At 41.0% G+C, this 13,948-nt stretch overlaps 1 protein-coding gene across 4 annotated transcripts in view; it reads left to right on the plus strand.

Moving 5' to 3' along the window:
• Positions 1-13,948, plus strand: part of PRKCQ (protein kinase C theta) — a 168,963-nt gene that overhangs the window by 131,367 nt on the left and 23,648 nt on the right. For all 4 annotated transcript variants that reach the window (XM_040645445.1, XM_040645447.1, XM_008705412.2 and 1 more), the window contains exons 13-14: positions 5,592-5,683; positions 7,212-7,274. In XM_040645445.1, the coding sequence (XP_040501379.1) occupies positions 5,592-5,683; positions 7,212-7,274 (155 nt within the window). The remainder of the gene's footprint in view (positions 1-5,591; positions 5,684-7,211; positions 7,275-13,948) is intronic.

Consider the following 13,948-nt stretch of genomic DNA (forward strand, 5'->3'; position numbering starts at 1 on the left):
CTTCTGAGGTCCTTCACACTCTAAAGGGGACCCCGTCCACTTGTAATACTAGTTAAGACTGAGTACATCGAGGGTGTAAGTAAACATGATGGGAGGCACAAAGGTAGAGGTTCAAAGGCAGGGTCTTCAATTTAGACCAGAATGGTTTAAAGGTTCTGGCCTTGAATACCACTGAAATTAGTACATGTTATCTGAAAAATGATTTTTTTCTAGTTCTTGGATTAGCAAAGTACTTAAATGTTTTTATTCTTATGTATAATGTTTACGTCCTTTCCTTCTTTTTACCAGTATAAATCACTTTGTTTACAGCTGAGTTTTATATAGCTATTTCATAAAGAATATGAATAAAGGCATTTAGATATTAGAGTCTCCCTACGGCAGTCTCATCTTTTTGTAAGAACATAGGAGAACCAACTATACTGTTCCATCAGCCAAGTAATGAAAGATTTGTGGGAACTGGAAAATCCAGTACTTTGTACATAAACATACAGAATTCTTTGCAAAAATGCTAGGCTATTTTGAATTTTTGAAAGTACTTGATATATATTATTTAAGTGATCTTATAAGAATATAATAAATACCACTTTTAAAGCACCAAAAAAAGAAAAGAAAAAGAGCTACAGAACTTTGAATACCCATCTATCTAAGGGTATCAACATCGATTATTGTGTTCAGTTGTCAGAAAATCACAGCAAAGCAATACGTAACTGTCACTCTCTTGTTTTTATGGTCTGGCGTACAAAACAGCATGTATGCCACAGCTATATTTATAACCTGGCGGTGATAGATAAATGTTATTGACTGGTATATCAAATACTTTCTTGTTAGCCAGTTCTTCCAGTGGCTCTAATGTCATTGTACTCTCAAACCCCAGCTAAACGGACAGGATGGAAATACACTGTTTTTTTTTTCTTTCATTAATAAAATCAGTGGATGATGGAAGGACACTCGGAGAACTCACTCCAAAGACCGCAAAGCCTTATTGAACATTCATTTTACAAATCAGTCCGTTTGAGTTGATACCAACAGAGCTTTCAAGAACCTCAGCGTGTCTCCTCCTGCAGGCAACCGAGGCAACCTTTCTTTTGTAAATTTCACTTTTTCCCAAGGAGTCCTTGACAGAATGCTGTTTTTGCCACGTACATGTACAAAGTGAAAAAATTCACTGATTGAACTGGGGACAATAACCCTATAGGTTGTCAGGCTCTAGTCCTGTGTTTCTATTCTTTTCCAAAGTCAGAGATGTACTTCTTTAAGCAGGCCTGCTTGAGTTCTAGAGAATAAGATGCATGATTTGGAAACAAAATAGACCAATCAAAAAGTTATCCTCTTGCCACTCAATATCTGCTCAAAACAGTGCGAAGGCACATTCTGTTCTAACCCATTCTTATCTTCAGCCCTTGGTGGGATTAACTGTTAAAGCAGTCATAGTCAAGGCCCTTGGGACACAGAGGTATCTGCCCCCAACCACTAGCCATGTTCTATGAGCATAACCAGGAGACTACTCAAATGGGAGGAAGCCATCTGACCACTATGGTAGGGCCTTCTTTGGGGTGTCATGGTGGGCCAGAATGCTTACCTCCTTTGAGGAGAGTTCCAAGGGAGGCTCATCTCTGTGGGCCAGCATTCTGGCCCACCATGACACCCCAAAGAAGGCCCTACAATAGTGGTCAGATGGCTTCCTCCCATTTGAGTAGTCTTTAATTTTACTTCAAATATGCATTTGTTCTAGGCAAAGACATAAGAATTTTGCAAGCCTCACATCCTTTTATATGTATTTTATCATCTGGGAGGCACAACATGGACCTTATGTGCTCGGTAGTTTATTAATGTCATCTTTATCCCGAAAGGAAAAAGAAATAAAATGTCTGGTGAAAATCCGGGGGTGCTGAGGCCACTAAAGGGGAGTTTAGTCAATACTCTTCATTTCTCAGAGGTTGAGACTGAGGCCCAGGGATGGCATGATGTACTGATCACAGTCACTGATGACACAGAGACAAGAATTTCTACTCCATGGGTGCTGTGCCGGGAGCTGCTGACAAAGTCTAAGACCAGGCAGATTGGAGTACCCCATCCCCCAACCCCCTCACAACCTCAGTTCTCACTCCCCAAAAGAATCATGTGTGTCAGATAACGTATTACTCGGCATTAAGAGAGTTCCGCACTGGTGTGTGTGGTTCACAAGCGCATGTCCCTCCTCACTAGCCTGCTTTGTATGTTCTCTCAGCTCATGACCAGAGCAGATAGGACACCATTAGTCGAGACCTAGCCTCTTGCTTTCCTGTTTGTTTCAAGAGCCATAGGACTGTGCGGGCTCTTTTTCTGAGAAGTATCTGCTGTTGTTTGGTTATTGACATCATGTGACTTCTTCCTATAAGACGTAGTGAAAATTAAGAAAGGTGGAATGCTCTGATATCCAGTACCATTTCTTGAAGAGACTGTCTTTGCTCCACTATATTGCTTTTGCTTCTTTTTCAAAGATCAGTTGACTATATTTGTGTGGGTCTACTTCTGGAGTCCTGTTTGGTTCCATTGATCTATGTGTCTATTCTTTGGCCAATACCACACTGTCTTGATGACTGTAGCTTCATGGTTAAGTCTTGAAGGTGAGTAGTGTCAGTCCTTCAACTTCGTTCTCCTTCAGAAATTTTTTTTTTTTGGCAATTCGGGGTCTTTTGCCTCTCGTGTAAACTTTAGAATGTGTGTAGATATCCACAGAATAACTCACTGGGATTTTGGTAGGGATTTCACTAAATCTATAGGTCAAGTTGTAAAGAACTGATGTCTTGATGATCTTGTATTCCCGTTTATGAACATGGATCTCTCTCCATTTATTTAGTTCTGATCTGCTGGGGTTTTTTGACTGGCTTTTAAATCGTTTCCTATGACAACAGCTACCAAATATCAAGTGCATGCTGAGTGCCAACCTGAACCAGCTGTCTACATATATCGTCTCATGTAATATTCATGACAACCCTATGGGGCGGGAATATAATTCCTCCATTTTGCAAAGATATAAAGAAGATGAGGTTTAGGAGAGGTTAACTTTTCCAAGGTCACAAATAGGGGAAATATGAACTCAGCTCTCAGTAAGGGCAAAGCCCCTGGTCTTGACCATTACCCTGAGTCTTGTCCTTCTGGGTTGAGTTCTACCTGAGCCAATGTGGAGTATTTTCAGTGGGCAGACTGTTCTTTTTGGGAGTGGTCTTGCAGGGTTCCAGGTCAGTGGCAGGTCACCTTCAGCTCTGAGCACTCCCATTTCAGCCATTCATGAAAGTCTGAGTCTATTATAGTTGTATTTACTTTTTATGACTGGGACTTGGCATTCAACTTTTAAAAGATTTATCCATCCTTCCAAATGTGATCCTTGAACCCCAAACCCTAGGACAGCATGGTGTGTATGTGTATATGTTTATTCTGATTCCATCACAGTGCCATCTCATGGGGCCCAGAGTGGCCCCAACAGTTCCCTGGATGAGTAGATAACCGAGACTTCCAAACAGTTTCTAGAACCCCCTAGAAAAAAGCAGCACCTTCTAGCAGGATAATAGGTTTACCCCATCCTGCCCACCCAAGCTGGACCTCCAGGCATGGACTGCCCTTATCCTCCGTAAGCAGCCCACGTTTTAGCTGGTAGTCACCCAAACCAAGCACTTCAACTGAAGCAAAATGCTATCATAAATAACCAAAGATGATTGATTGGCTTTTTTTCAGTGCCCCTGGCTTAATATAAAGATGAGAATTAGAAGAGATTGTTTTAAAAGATTTATTGTAGAGACATAAAATCTTTTAGTAGGATTAAGTGTGGCAACCAAGATGCCATAAATCTCCATTACTATTTAATTATTAATCACTGCAGTAGTGTGGGCTTCTTGGAATGCCCAAGGGAGTAAACAATGACTATGCCTTACGATATCTTAGACTCTCTGACCACACAGATTCAACCCCCAGTCCTTCACAGCTAGGTGCAGAGCCGATTTAAGCCTCAGAACAGATGGAACTGCTATGCCCACAGTTGTGTAGAAGTTAGGGTTGGCCTCTTGCCTCTAGTCCTAGCTTACAACGTATAAATTCCAAATTTTCAACTTTTATAGGAATTTGTAAGCTTCCTAACTCTTAAGAGGATCCTTTTGTCTGAGCACTGTTATAAACGGCCTTACTTTAAGCTTTTATATCATTCATTCTCCTGAGCACCTAGGAGATTCCACCACTGTGTGCATACAGGCCATCATAGTTTTATGTTAAAAGGTAGTTAGAAGCTGTCTATACAGTACTTACAAGAACAAGAGATAAAGGAAAGATGTGCTATTGATAAAGCAGGTGTGTGCAGATTGGACAGATGGTTAATTTCAAGTTATGCGTGAAATAACGACGTTAAGTTAGGACTTCTATCAGCAGAGAATTTTGGCCTGTCCATAAGAGAAAGGGCTCCAGTTAAAGATATATGGAACCAGTAAGTTAGAGGAGAGGTCAACTTTAGAAGAAGCAGGGCAACACTTACCTTTACCTGAACTATTGAGATAATAGCCACAATACTCGGTTTCCCAGTAGAAATGGGAGGCAGTGTATGTCACCGTCAGACCAGAACACCGACACCTCGTACGCCCCACGGCCTTGGTTAGTCTCACATCAAAACTCAAAGGTTAATTCTGTTAAAAAATCACCCAAGTGAGGCTTTCAGGTGCAAATTCATGCACAGACATGTTCAATGTCTTCACACTTTAAGGATGACTAATTCTGTGGTTCATGAGGACTCTCAGAATTGAGATGCTCAAAATGCCATAAATGTGCTTATTGAAGAAGTATGATCTCACATCGTAGGAGGAACTCAGGCTCATTGCAATTGTAGCCACTTCTGATACTCTAACCACAACCTGCGGACCACTCAGCCTTTCTTTTGATGGCTGCCATTCAAGGCGGCCAGCTCTAGTAACATGCATGGTGTCTTCTGTTAGGAGCAACGCATTAGCTCACCAGCTGTGGTTCACAACAAGACTGGATAGAAGTAAGGACTGGAAAGAAAGAAGACGATACTTACGATACTTAATTGTAAGGTTCCTGAAGGCAGGACCGTGTTTCATCATCTCTGATGGATGAGGCAGGAATGCACACCCCCACTCTCACTCCTGCCACAGTGCCATACCCGGAGAATATGTTCAGAACTACTCATTAAGTGTCGAATGCATGCTTCCAAGCCCTGCACCTGGAATTGGAGCTCTGAATTGTATTCTCTTTACCATCCTACATGCTATCAATTTCAGTAGGTGCCCAACACTAAGTGCCCGACACCATCCCACTGTTAGGTGGGCAAGTCCAGTTGGACCCTTCCTCAGCCTGTGCGCCATCTGCTGAATCCTAGCACGCAGTGTCCCAGCAAATGTTACACATACGCCTCCCAGATGCCCCAAGCTCCTCGGTGTTCAGAAATGCTATAGATGAGATAAATTACTGTGATAGTCTTTTTATAAGTGATCTCAAGACAGAATTTGTTCCCCTGAAATAATCTAAAGCCATTTAAAAAGTAGTCCTTGTGTTCTTATTTAAAAAAAAAAAAAGCAGCTGAAATTTGGAACTGTTTTCTTTTTCCCTAGGAAAACCTCTTTTTTGTGATGGAGTACCTCAATGGAGGGGACTTAATGTACCACATCCAAAGCTGTCACAAGTTCGATCTTTCCAGAGCAACGTAAGAGCCCTCCCAAGGGTTGGGGGTTTCCACTGTTCTCGTCAGGCACCGAGTGCCTACAATACCCACGGAATGTATCTCCCACTTGGCATTTTCCCCCATTTCCTCACTCAGCGCACCGCAATCCCAGGTCAGGGCAATCCCTCGGGGACATATCAAACAAGGTAACTATGTTCCCAGTTTGTGAAGCTTAAACCGGAGTCCGTTTTGTTTCATTTCTTTGTGTTTTGACATCAACGACTCCGTTTCTTACGAAACTGCCCCAATCCATCACGCTTCTGAATAATCTAAACACAGAAGCAAATATTTGCCCTTTGAAAAGAAGTAGTGAAATGAAACACAGATCTTAAAAGGTGGTCATGGGGCTGAAGCTTAGTGAAAGCTTTTAACCAAGGCTTTAACGGGAAGCTCCATGCGAGGGCATAAAGCATCTGGCTGCGGGGACGGGAGCGTTAGGAAACCAGAAGAGGCATGGATTCCTTGAGAAGAAATCTTCAGCTTCTTTGGCATCAAGGGAGATCAGGCAGGCTGCATTTACCAGCTGGGAATGCAGCGGAGTCCCACAGAACCCCCTGCCACTCTTCCTCGCGTGGGCCCTGTTTTCTCAATAATAAAACCCCTGTGACATTCAGAAAAAAAGAAAACTATGGCACGAGGCCCACTTAAAAATATGGGTACACACTAGCTTTCTTTGCCTGGTGCTCAGTAATGTTTCACTCAACCCTCGTGAGAACTGTGAGTGGCTTAGGCTGAGCTGGGCTGAAAGATGGACTGGTCCCACCAGCTCCGACAGAAACTCTGGCTGAAATGGGTGTTTGTCAAAGCCAGTGGCTAGCATACCACGAAGGTCATCACCTCCAGGAACCATCAGCAAAGTGCCCAGAGATAATTTTATGGGATTTCTGCAGCAGAGAAATCAGCAGGCAGTTTTCATGCTAAAGGATTCTCAGTCGGCCTTCCTCACTACGTCTGGAAGGGATGAAAGCCATCCCAGGCAGGCCAGCTGCCGTGCTCTCGGTGCCTCCCAGGTGTCTGTCATCACTGGAGACAGAGAACAGCATCTCACTCCCATCTTCCACTAGCCTGTCCTCTGCGTCTCCGGCTGCATTTCTTGCCCATAAATAACTCGGGTCTGTGTGGGATGACCCTGCCTGCAGGTCTAAGGGCTCTAAGCAGAGTTTAAAATAAAAGGGAAAATGAGTATCCTACTTACACTATTACATTCAATGTCCATGTGTGTTTTAATAACAAAAAAAAAATGACAGTTTGAACATTATAGCTTAAAGGATAAGAATAAGCACTAGTGCAGGTAAGACTGACTTAAGGTACCGGCTTTGTTTCATCCTCTCCAGGCTGGGGTTGCACATAGAGAATGGATGGCATCTTCCTTTTGTGAGGACTGAACACGATTACGTACAAAAGTTGTGTGTACTGAGGACAGTACTTGCTAGAATACTATGTAAAATGGGGATTTTCTTTTGTCCCATTAGTGCATATCCGTATTCAACTTTAATTTTCCTTCCCTCAGGTTCTATGCTGCTGAAATCATCCTCGGTCTGCAGTTCCTTCATTCCAAAGGAATTGTGTACAGGTAAATTTTACTCTTTGGAAACCGACACTGGGATATCTGGATCTCCCCAGCCGGTCAATTGAATCGCTGTAGTGATGTGAAATGGCTAATGTACTTCTGGGGCAGGCAGTTCCATGCCCATGGCAATGACAGTCAAGACAGGAAAGCCAGTCTCAGAAGCAGTAAGGTTCTGATTTCATTTTGTTCCTTATTCCACTCCTTACAGTTATTCTCCCTCTAACTTCCACTTCTCTCATCTCCTTCCATTACCCTGCTTTCTCTTTGGCGTCCTATCATGGCTTCCTCTCTCTGCCTCCTTCATATCTCTTGTTTCTGCTTGGGCCAACTAGAAATGCTTATTGCATGTTCTCCTCTTGGGTAGGGAAGGAGGGGACTCTTCCTCGAACTCTCAAACACACCTGTGGAAACCTAGCTGCTGGTGCATATGAAGCCACATGTAGCCCCTTTCGTGAGTGCACGTCCATCCAAAATGTCTCTATCGTACACCATCGTTTCACATCCTTCGTAGAGGAAAGCTATTGCACTTTAATCTCCTTGCCTCTTTTCTCAAAATATGGTTGACACTTATTTAACATAGAAATTGTCAAAAGCTTAGTTTTCTAGTTTCTGACTCACTGCAGATTAGGGGAAAAAATAAAACTTAAAAAGAGCTAGGCAGGAGGCTGGCTGAGGGGCTGGAGGCTGGCCCAGCAAGCACAGTGAGAGGGGCGTGTTGAATCTGACATAAAGGGAAGATGCGAGACAACTAAAAGGCTCTGGGAGAGTGGGAGTATGTGCTCTTCTGTGGCAAGTGTTCATAACACTGACCCGGAGTCATCAGTAAGGTTCAGTGGTAAGAGGGGGGCCAAGATGGCAGCACAGGAAAACTAAAAGGCTCTGGGAGAGTGTTCATAACACTGACCCGGAGTCATCAGTAAGGTTCAGTGGTAAGAGGGGGGCCAAGATGGCAGCACAGGAAAACCCTAAACTCACCTCCTTCCTTGGACACACAAATCTACCCAAACATATAGAGGAGCAATTCCTCCTGAAGAACTGAGGGCCAGCTAGACAGCTGCTCCTCAACAAAGGACAGAGGCACATAATGACGGGAGCCCTGCCCCCACCACTACCAACTGCAGGGGGAGGGATGGCACTGAGGAGGGCCATGCAGACTTGCCCACCTGGAGGCACAGTGGTTTAAAGGGCAACTAGACTCTAAGTGAAGGAAACCCATTTACTAATCCTAGAATGTCCACCAAACAGTGGGGGGAACTGCTGGAACTTTCCCTGAGATCAGAGGTGCTGGCAAATACCACTGTTTAAGCTCTGCCTGCACCTTGATAGTGCAGACAGGAGCAGGGTCCAGGCACTCTAGCCAGGCTGCTGCTTCCATGAGCCCCAGGATGCCAGCCTATACCAGCTCCATCCCTCCCCCTGAGGCAGCCCCCCACCCATACCTGCACCACCTCTAGCCGTCTCACTTAGGCTGCTCCAGTTCGGGACATGTTAGGACACTCCTAGACAGCACCCACTATGGCTCCAGCCATCTAGCCAAGGCAGCACAAATGCAAAGCACTCTAGGACGCCCCTAGCCCATGCCCACCCTAGCTCCAGCCATCCCACCAGGGCAAACTGATTTAAGTTGCCCTAGGACGTACCAGCCTATGTTCACTTCAGCCAGGGCATCCCCTATGTGTAGCATGCTGGCCCACGCCCACCCAGCTCCAGCCACCGCACCAAGACAGCCTCAGTGTGGAGTGTCCCAGGAACCCACAGCTGCACCCACTTTAGCTCCAGCCACCCTGCCAGGGCAGCCCTAGTGCAGAATGTCCCAAGACCCCTTGGCCTGTACTTGCTTCAGCTCCAGCCATCCCTCCAAGAAGCCGCCCGCACAGACCACCCCAGGCACACACCATCCATACAGAGGATATTTCAACACAAAGTCACTCCTTCAAAACTAGGGGAGGTACTAATTTATAGAAATAAACAGAAAAAGTCAAAAGACATAAGAATATGCTCCAAGCTAAAAAAAAAAAAAAAAGATAAAACTTCAGAAAAAAAACTAAACGAAATAGAGACGGCAGTCTAACTGACAGAGAGTTCAAAGTAATGGTCATAAAGATGCCCACCAGACTTGAGAGAAAAGTGTATTAACTCAATGAGAATTCGACAAACAAAAAATACTAAAAAGAACCAATCAAATAAAGAATAGAATAACAGAAATGACAAATACACTAGAGGGAATCAATACCAGACGAGAGGATATAGAAGAACAGATCAGCATCTGGAAAACAGGGTATGGAAAGTACTGAAGCTGAACAGCAAAAACAAAAGAGAATTTTAAAAATAGGGGCGCCTAGGTGGCTCAGACAGTTAAGCATCCGACACTTGGTTTCAGCTCAGGTCATGATCTTATGGGCTGCGAGATCGAGCCCCACATTGGGCTCTGTGCTCAGCAGGTAGTCTGCTTGAAGATTCTCTCCCTCTGCCCTTCCCCCCACTCACTCTCTCTCTAAAATAAATAAATCTTTTTTAAAAAATTAGCATAGGTTAAGGGATCCCTGTGACAATATCAAGTATACTAACATTTGTATTAGAAGAGAAAGAAGAAGAGAAAAAGGGGTGGAAAACTTATTTGAAGAAATAATAGCTGAAAATTTCCCTAACCTGGGGAGGGAAATAGACATCCAGGTTCAGGAAGCACAGAGTACAAAACAAGATGAACTCAAGAGGTCCACACTAAAACACAAAATAATTAAAACGTAAGAAATTAAAGATAGAATCTTAAAAGAGGCTAGAGAAAAAAACTGGTTATCAGCAGACACTTTAAAGACAAGAAGGTATGACATATTCAAAGTGCTGAAAGGAAGAAGACTATAACTGAAAATACTCTACCCAGCAAGGTTATCATTCAGAATTGAAGAAGACAAAGAATTTTCCAGACAAAAGTTAAGAGTTCATCACCACCAAACCAGCCTTACAAGAAGGGTTAAAGGGACTACTTTAAGCAGAAAAGAGATACCTTGAAGAAAATTATGAAAAGAAAAAAAATCACCGGTAAAAGTAAACAGAGTAAATCACTTGTAAACCTAGTATGAAGGTTAAAATTTAATATCAATTATATCTATAAAAATTAATGGATTCACAATATAAAAATGTACATAAAATAGATCATAAATATAAAACACGGAGGGAGAGGACTAAGAATGTAGTGTTTGAACTTAAGTAACCATCAACTTAATACAGACTGCTATATACTTAGGATGGTATTATATAAACTTTGTGGGAACCACATTTATATACCAAAATACACAAAAAATAAAGAGAAAGGAATCCAAGCATAACACTAAAAGAAGTCATCAATCACAAGGGAGGAGAGCAAAAGAAGAAGAAAAGAACAGAGAACTACAAAAACAACCAGAAAACAATTAACAAAATAGTGATAAGTACATACCTATCAATAATTACTTTAAATGTAAACAGACTAAATGTTCCAGTCAAAAGACACAGATGACTGAATAAATTAAAGAAAAGACCCAATTATATGCTGCCTACAAGGGACTCACTTCAGATATAAAGACACACAGAAAGTAAGGGTATGGAAAAAGATAATCCACGCAAATGGAAGAAAAAAAACCTGCAGCGATATTATATCAGACAAAATCAAGCTTAAACCAAAGGCTGTAACAAGAGACAAAGGCAAGAATTACATAATCATAAAGGGACTGATCCAACAAAAGGACATAACAATTGTAAATAGATATCCAACACAGGAGCACCTAACATAGGAGCAAATACTGACAGACATAAAGGGAGGAATCAACAATAGCGCAGTAATAGTAGGGGACTCGAACACCCTGCTTACATCAATGGACAGAACATCCAGGCAACAAATCAATAAGGAAACAGTGGCTTTAAATACATTAGACCACATGAACTGAGCAGATATATATGGAACATTCTATCTGAAAATGGTAGAATAAATATTCAAGTGTACATGGGACATTTTCCAGGACAGATCATGGGTTAAGCCACAAAACAAGTCTCAATAAATTTAAGAATAGTGAAATCATATCAAGCATCTTTTCCAACCACAGAAATATGAAACTAGAACTCAGAAGAAAAATAACTGGAAAAAACACAGACACATAGAGGCTAAACAACATGCTACTAAACAGCCAATGGGTATATGAAGAAATCAAGAAGGAAATCAAATATACCTGGAGACAAATGAACCTGGAAACACAATGGTTTGAAATCTTTGGGACGCAGGGAAAGCTGTGAGAAATGTATAAGGATATAGGCCAACCTCAAGAAACAAGAAAAGTCTCTCAATCTAAACTTAGAACAAGAAAAAGAAGAAGAAACAAAGCTCAAATTTATAGAAAAAGAGAATAAAGTTCAGAACAAAAATAAATGAAATAGAGATTAAAAATAAACTAGAAAAGATCAATGAATCTAAGAGGTAGATCTTTGAAAAGATAAAATTGGCAAACCTTTTGTCATAGTAATCACAGAGAGAGGGGACCCCAAATAAATAATATCAGAAATGAAAGAGAAGTTAAAATTGACACCACAGAAATATATAGGGTTATAAGGGACTACAAAAAAAAAAATTATATGCCAACGAGTTGGGACAACCCAGAAGAACTGGATAAATTCCTACAAATATACAATATTCCAAGACTGAATCAAGAAGACATAGAAAATCTGAACTGATTACTAGTAACAAAATTGAATCAGTAATCAAAAAAAAAATCAAATTCAGCAATACATTAAAAGGGTCATTCACCATGATCAAATAGGATTTATTCTAGGGATGCAAGGATGGTTCAATATCTGCTAACCAATGTGAATACACCACATTAACAAAATGAAAAATAAAAACCATATGATCGTCTCAACAGGTGTAGTAAAAGCATCTGACTAAATTCAATATCCTTTCATGATAAAAACTCTCAAGATGGGTTTAGAGGGATCACCACACATCAACATAATGGAGGCCATATATGACAAACCCACAGGTAACCTTATATGCAGTGGTGAAAAACAGAGCCTTTATTCTAAGATCAGGAAAAAGACAAGGATGTCTGTTCATGCCACTTTCATTCAACATAGTACTGGAATCAGACAGGAAAAAGAAACAAAGATAGCCATATTGGTTAAAAAAAAAGAAAAAGAAGTAAAATTCATTATTTGCAGAGGACATGATACTAGAATATAGAAAACCCTGAAGATTCCAGGAAAAAAAAAACACCTATTAGAAAACTATTAGAATAAATGAATTCAGTAAGTTGCAGGATACAAAATTAATGTATGGAACCTGCTGTATTTCTATATACTAATAATGAAGTATCAGAAATATAGATCAAGAAAACAATCCCATTTACAATTACATCAAAAAAATACATAGGAATAAATTTAACCAAGGACATGAAAGGCATGTACGCTGAAAACTAACACACTGATGAAAGAAACTGAAGACGACACAAATAAAAGGAAAGATATTTGGTGCTCCGTTCATGGTTTGGAAGAACGCTGTTACAATGTCCATACCACACAGAGCAATCTGCAGATTCTGTGCCGTCCCTATCAAACTTCCAATGACATTTTTCACGAAACTAGAACAAAAAACTCTAAAATTTGTATGGAACCACAAAAGACCCCAAATGGACAAAACATTCTTGAGAAAGAAAAATAAAGCTGGATGTATCAACTTTCCTGATTTCAAACTCTACCACAAAGCTATAGTAATCAAAACAGTATGGTATTAGTACAGAAGCAGACACACAGATCAATGGGATAGTATGGAAAGCTCAGAAATAAGCCCATGCATATACGGCCAACTAAGCTATGACAAAGAACGCAAGAACATGGGATAGTCTCTTCAGTAACTGGTGTTGGGGAAACTGGACAGCTGGACCGCTTTCTTTCACCATACACAAAAATTAACTCAAAATGGATTAAATATTTGAATTTAAGACCAGAAACCATTAGACTCCTAGCCTAGAAGAAAATATAGGAAGCAAAGCTCCTTGACATCAATCTTAATGACGTTTTTTTTAGATCTGACTCCAAAGGCAAGGGAAACAAAAGCAAAAGAAACTATTGGGGCTATATCAAACTAAGAAGCTTTTTCACAGCGAGGAAACCAACAAAACTAAAAGACAACCTACTGAATAGAAGATATTTACAAATAATATATGCAATAAGGGGTTAATATCCAAAATATATAAAGAACTCATACAACACCAAAAAATAATCTTATTAAAATGGGTTGAGTACATGAGTATGCATCTCTACAAAGAACACATGGCCAAGAGATAGGAAAAGGTGCTCAACACCCCTAATCATCAAAGAAATGCAAATAAAAACCACAATGAGATAGCACATGCCACCTGTCAGAATGGCTAAAATAAAAAAGACAAGAAATAACAAGTGTTGGTGAAGATAAGGAGAAAAGGGAACCCTCACGCAGTGTTGGTGCATATAGCCACTATGGAAAACAGTATGAAGGTTTCTAAAATAATTAAAAATACCAATACCATATCACCCAGTATTACCTCTTCTAGTATGTACCCAAAGAAAACAAAAACACTAATTTGAAAAGTTATATCCACCCATACATTTATTGGAGCATTATTTACAGTAGCCAAGCTCTCGAAGCAACATGAGTGTCCATCAATAGATGAATA

This window comes from Ursus maritimus, unplaced genomic scaffold (genome assembly GCF_017311325.1).
Source record: "Ursus maritimus isolate PB19 unplaced genomic scaffold, ASM1731132v1 scaffold_31, whole genome shotgun sequence".
NCBI classification, from domain to species: domain Eukaryota; kingdom Metazoa; phylum Chordata; class Mammalia; order Carnivora; family Ursidae; genus Ursus; species Ursus maritimus.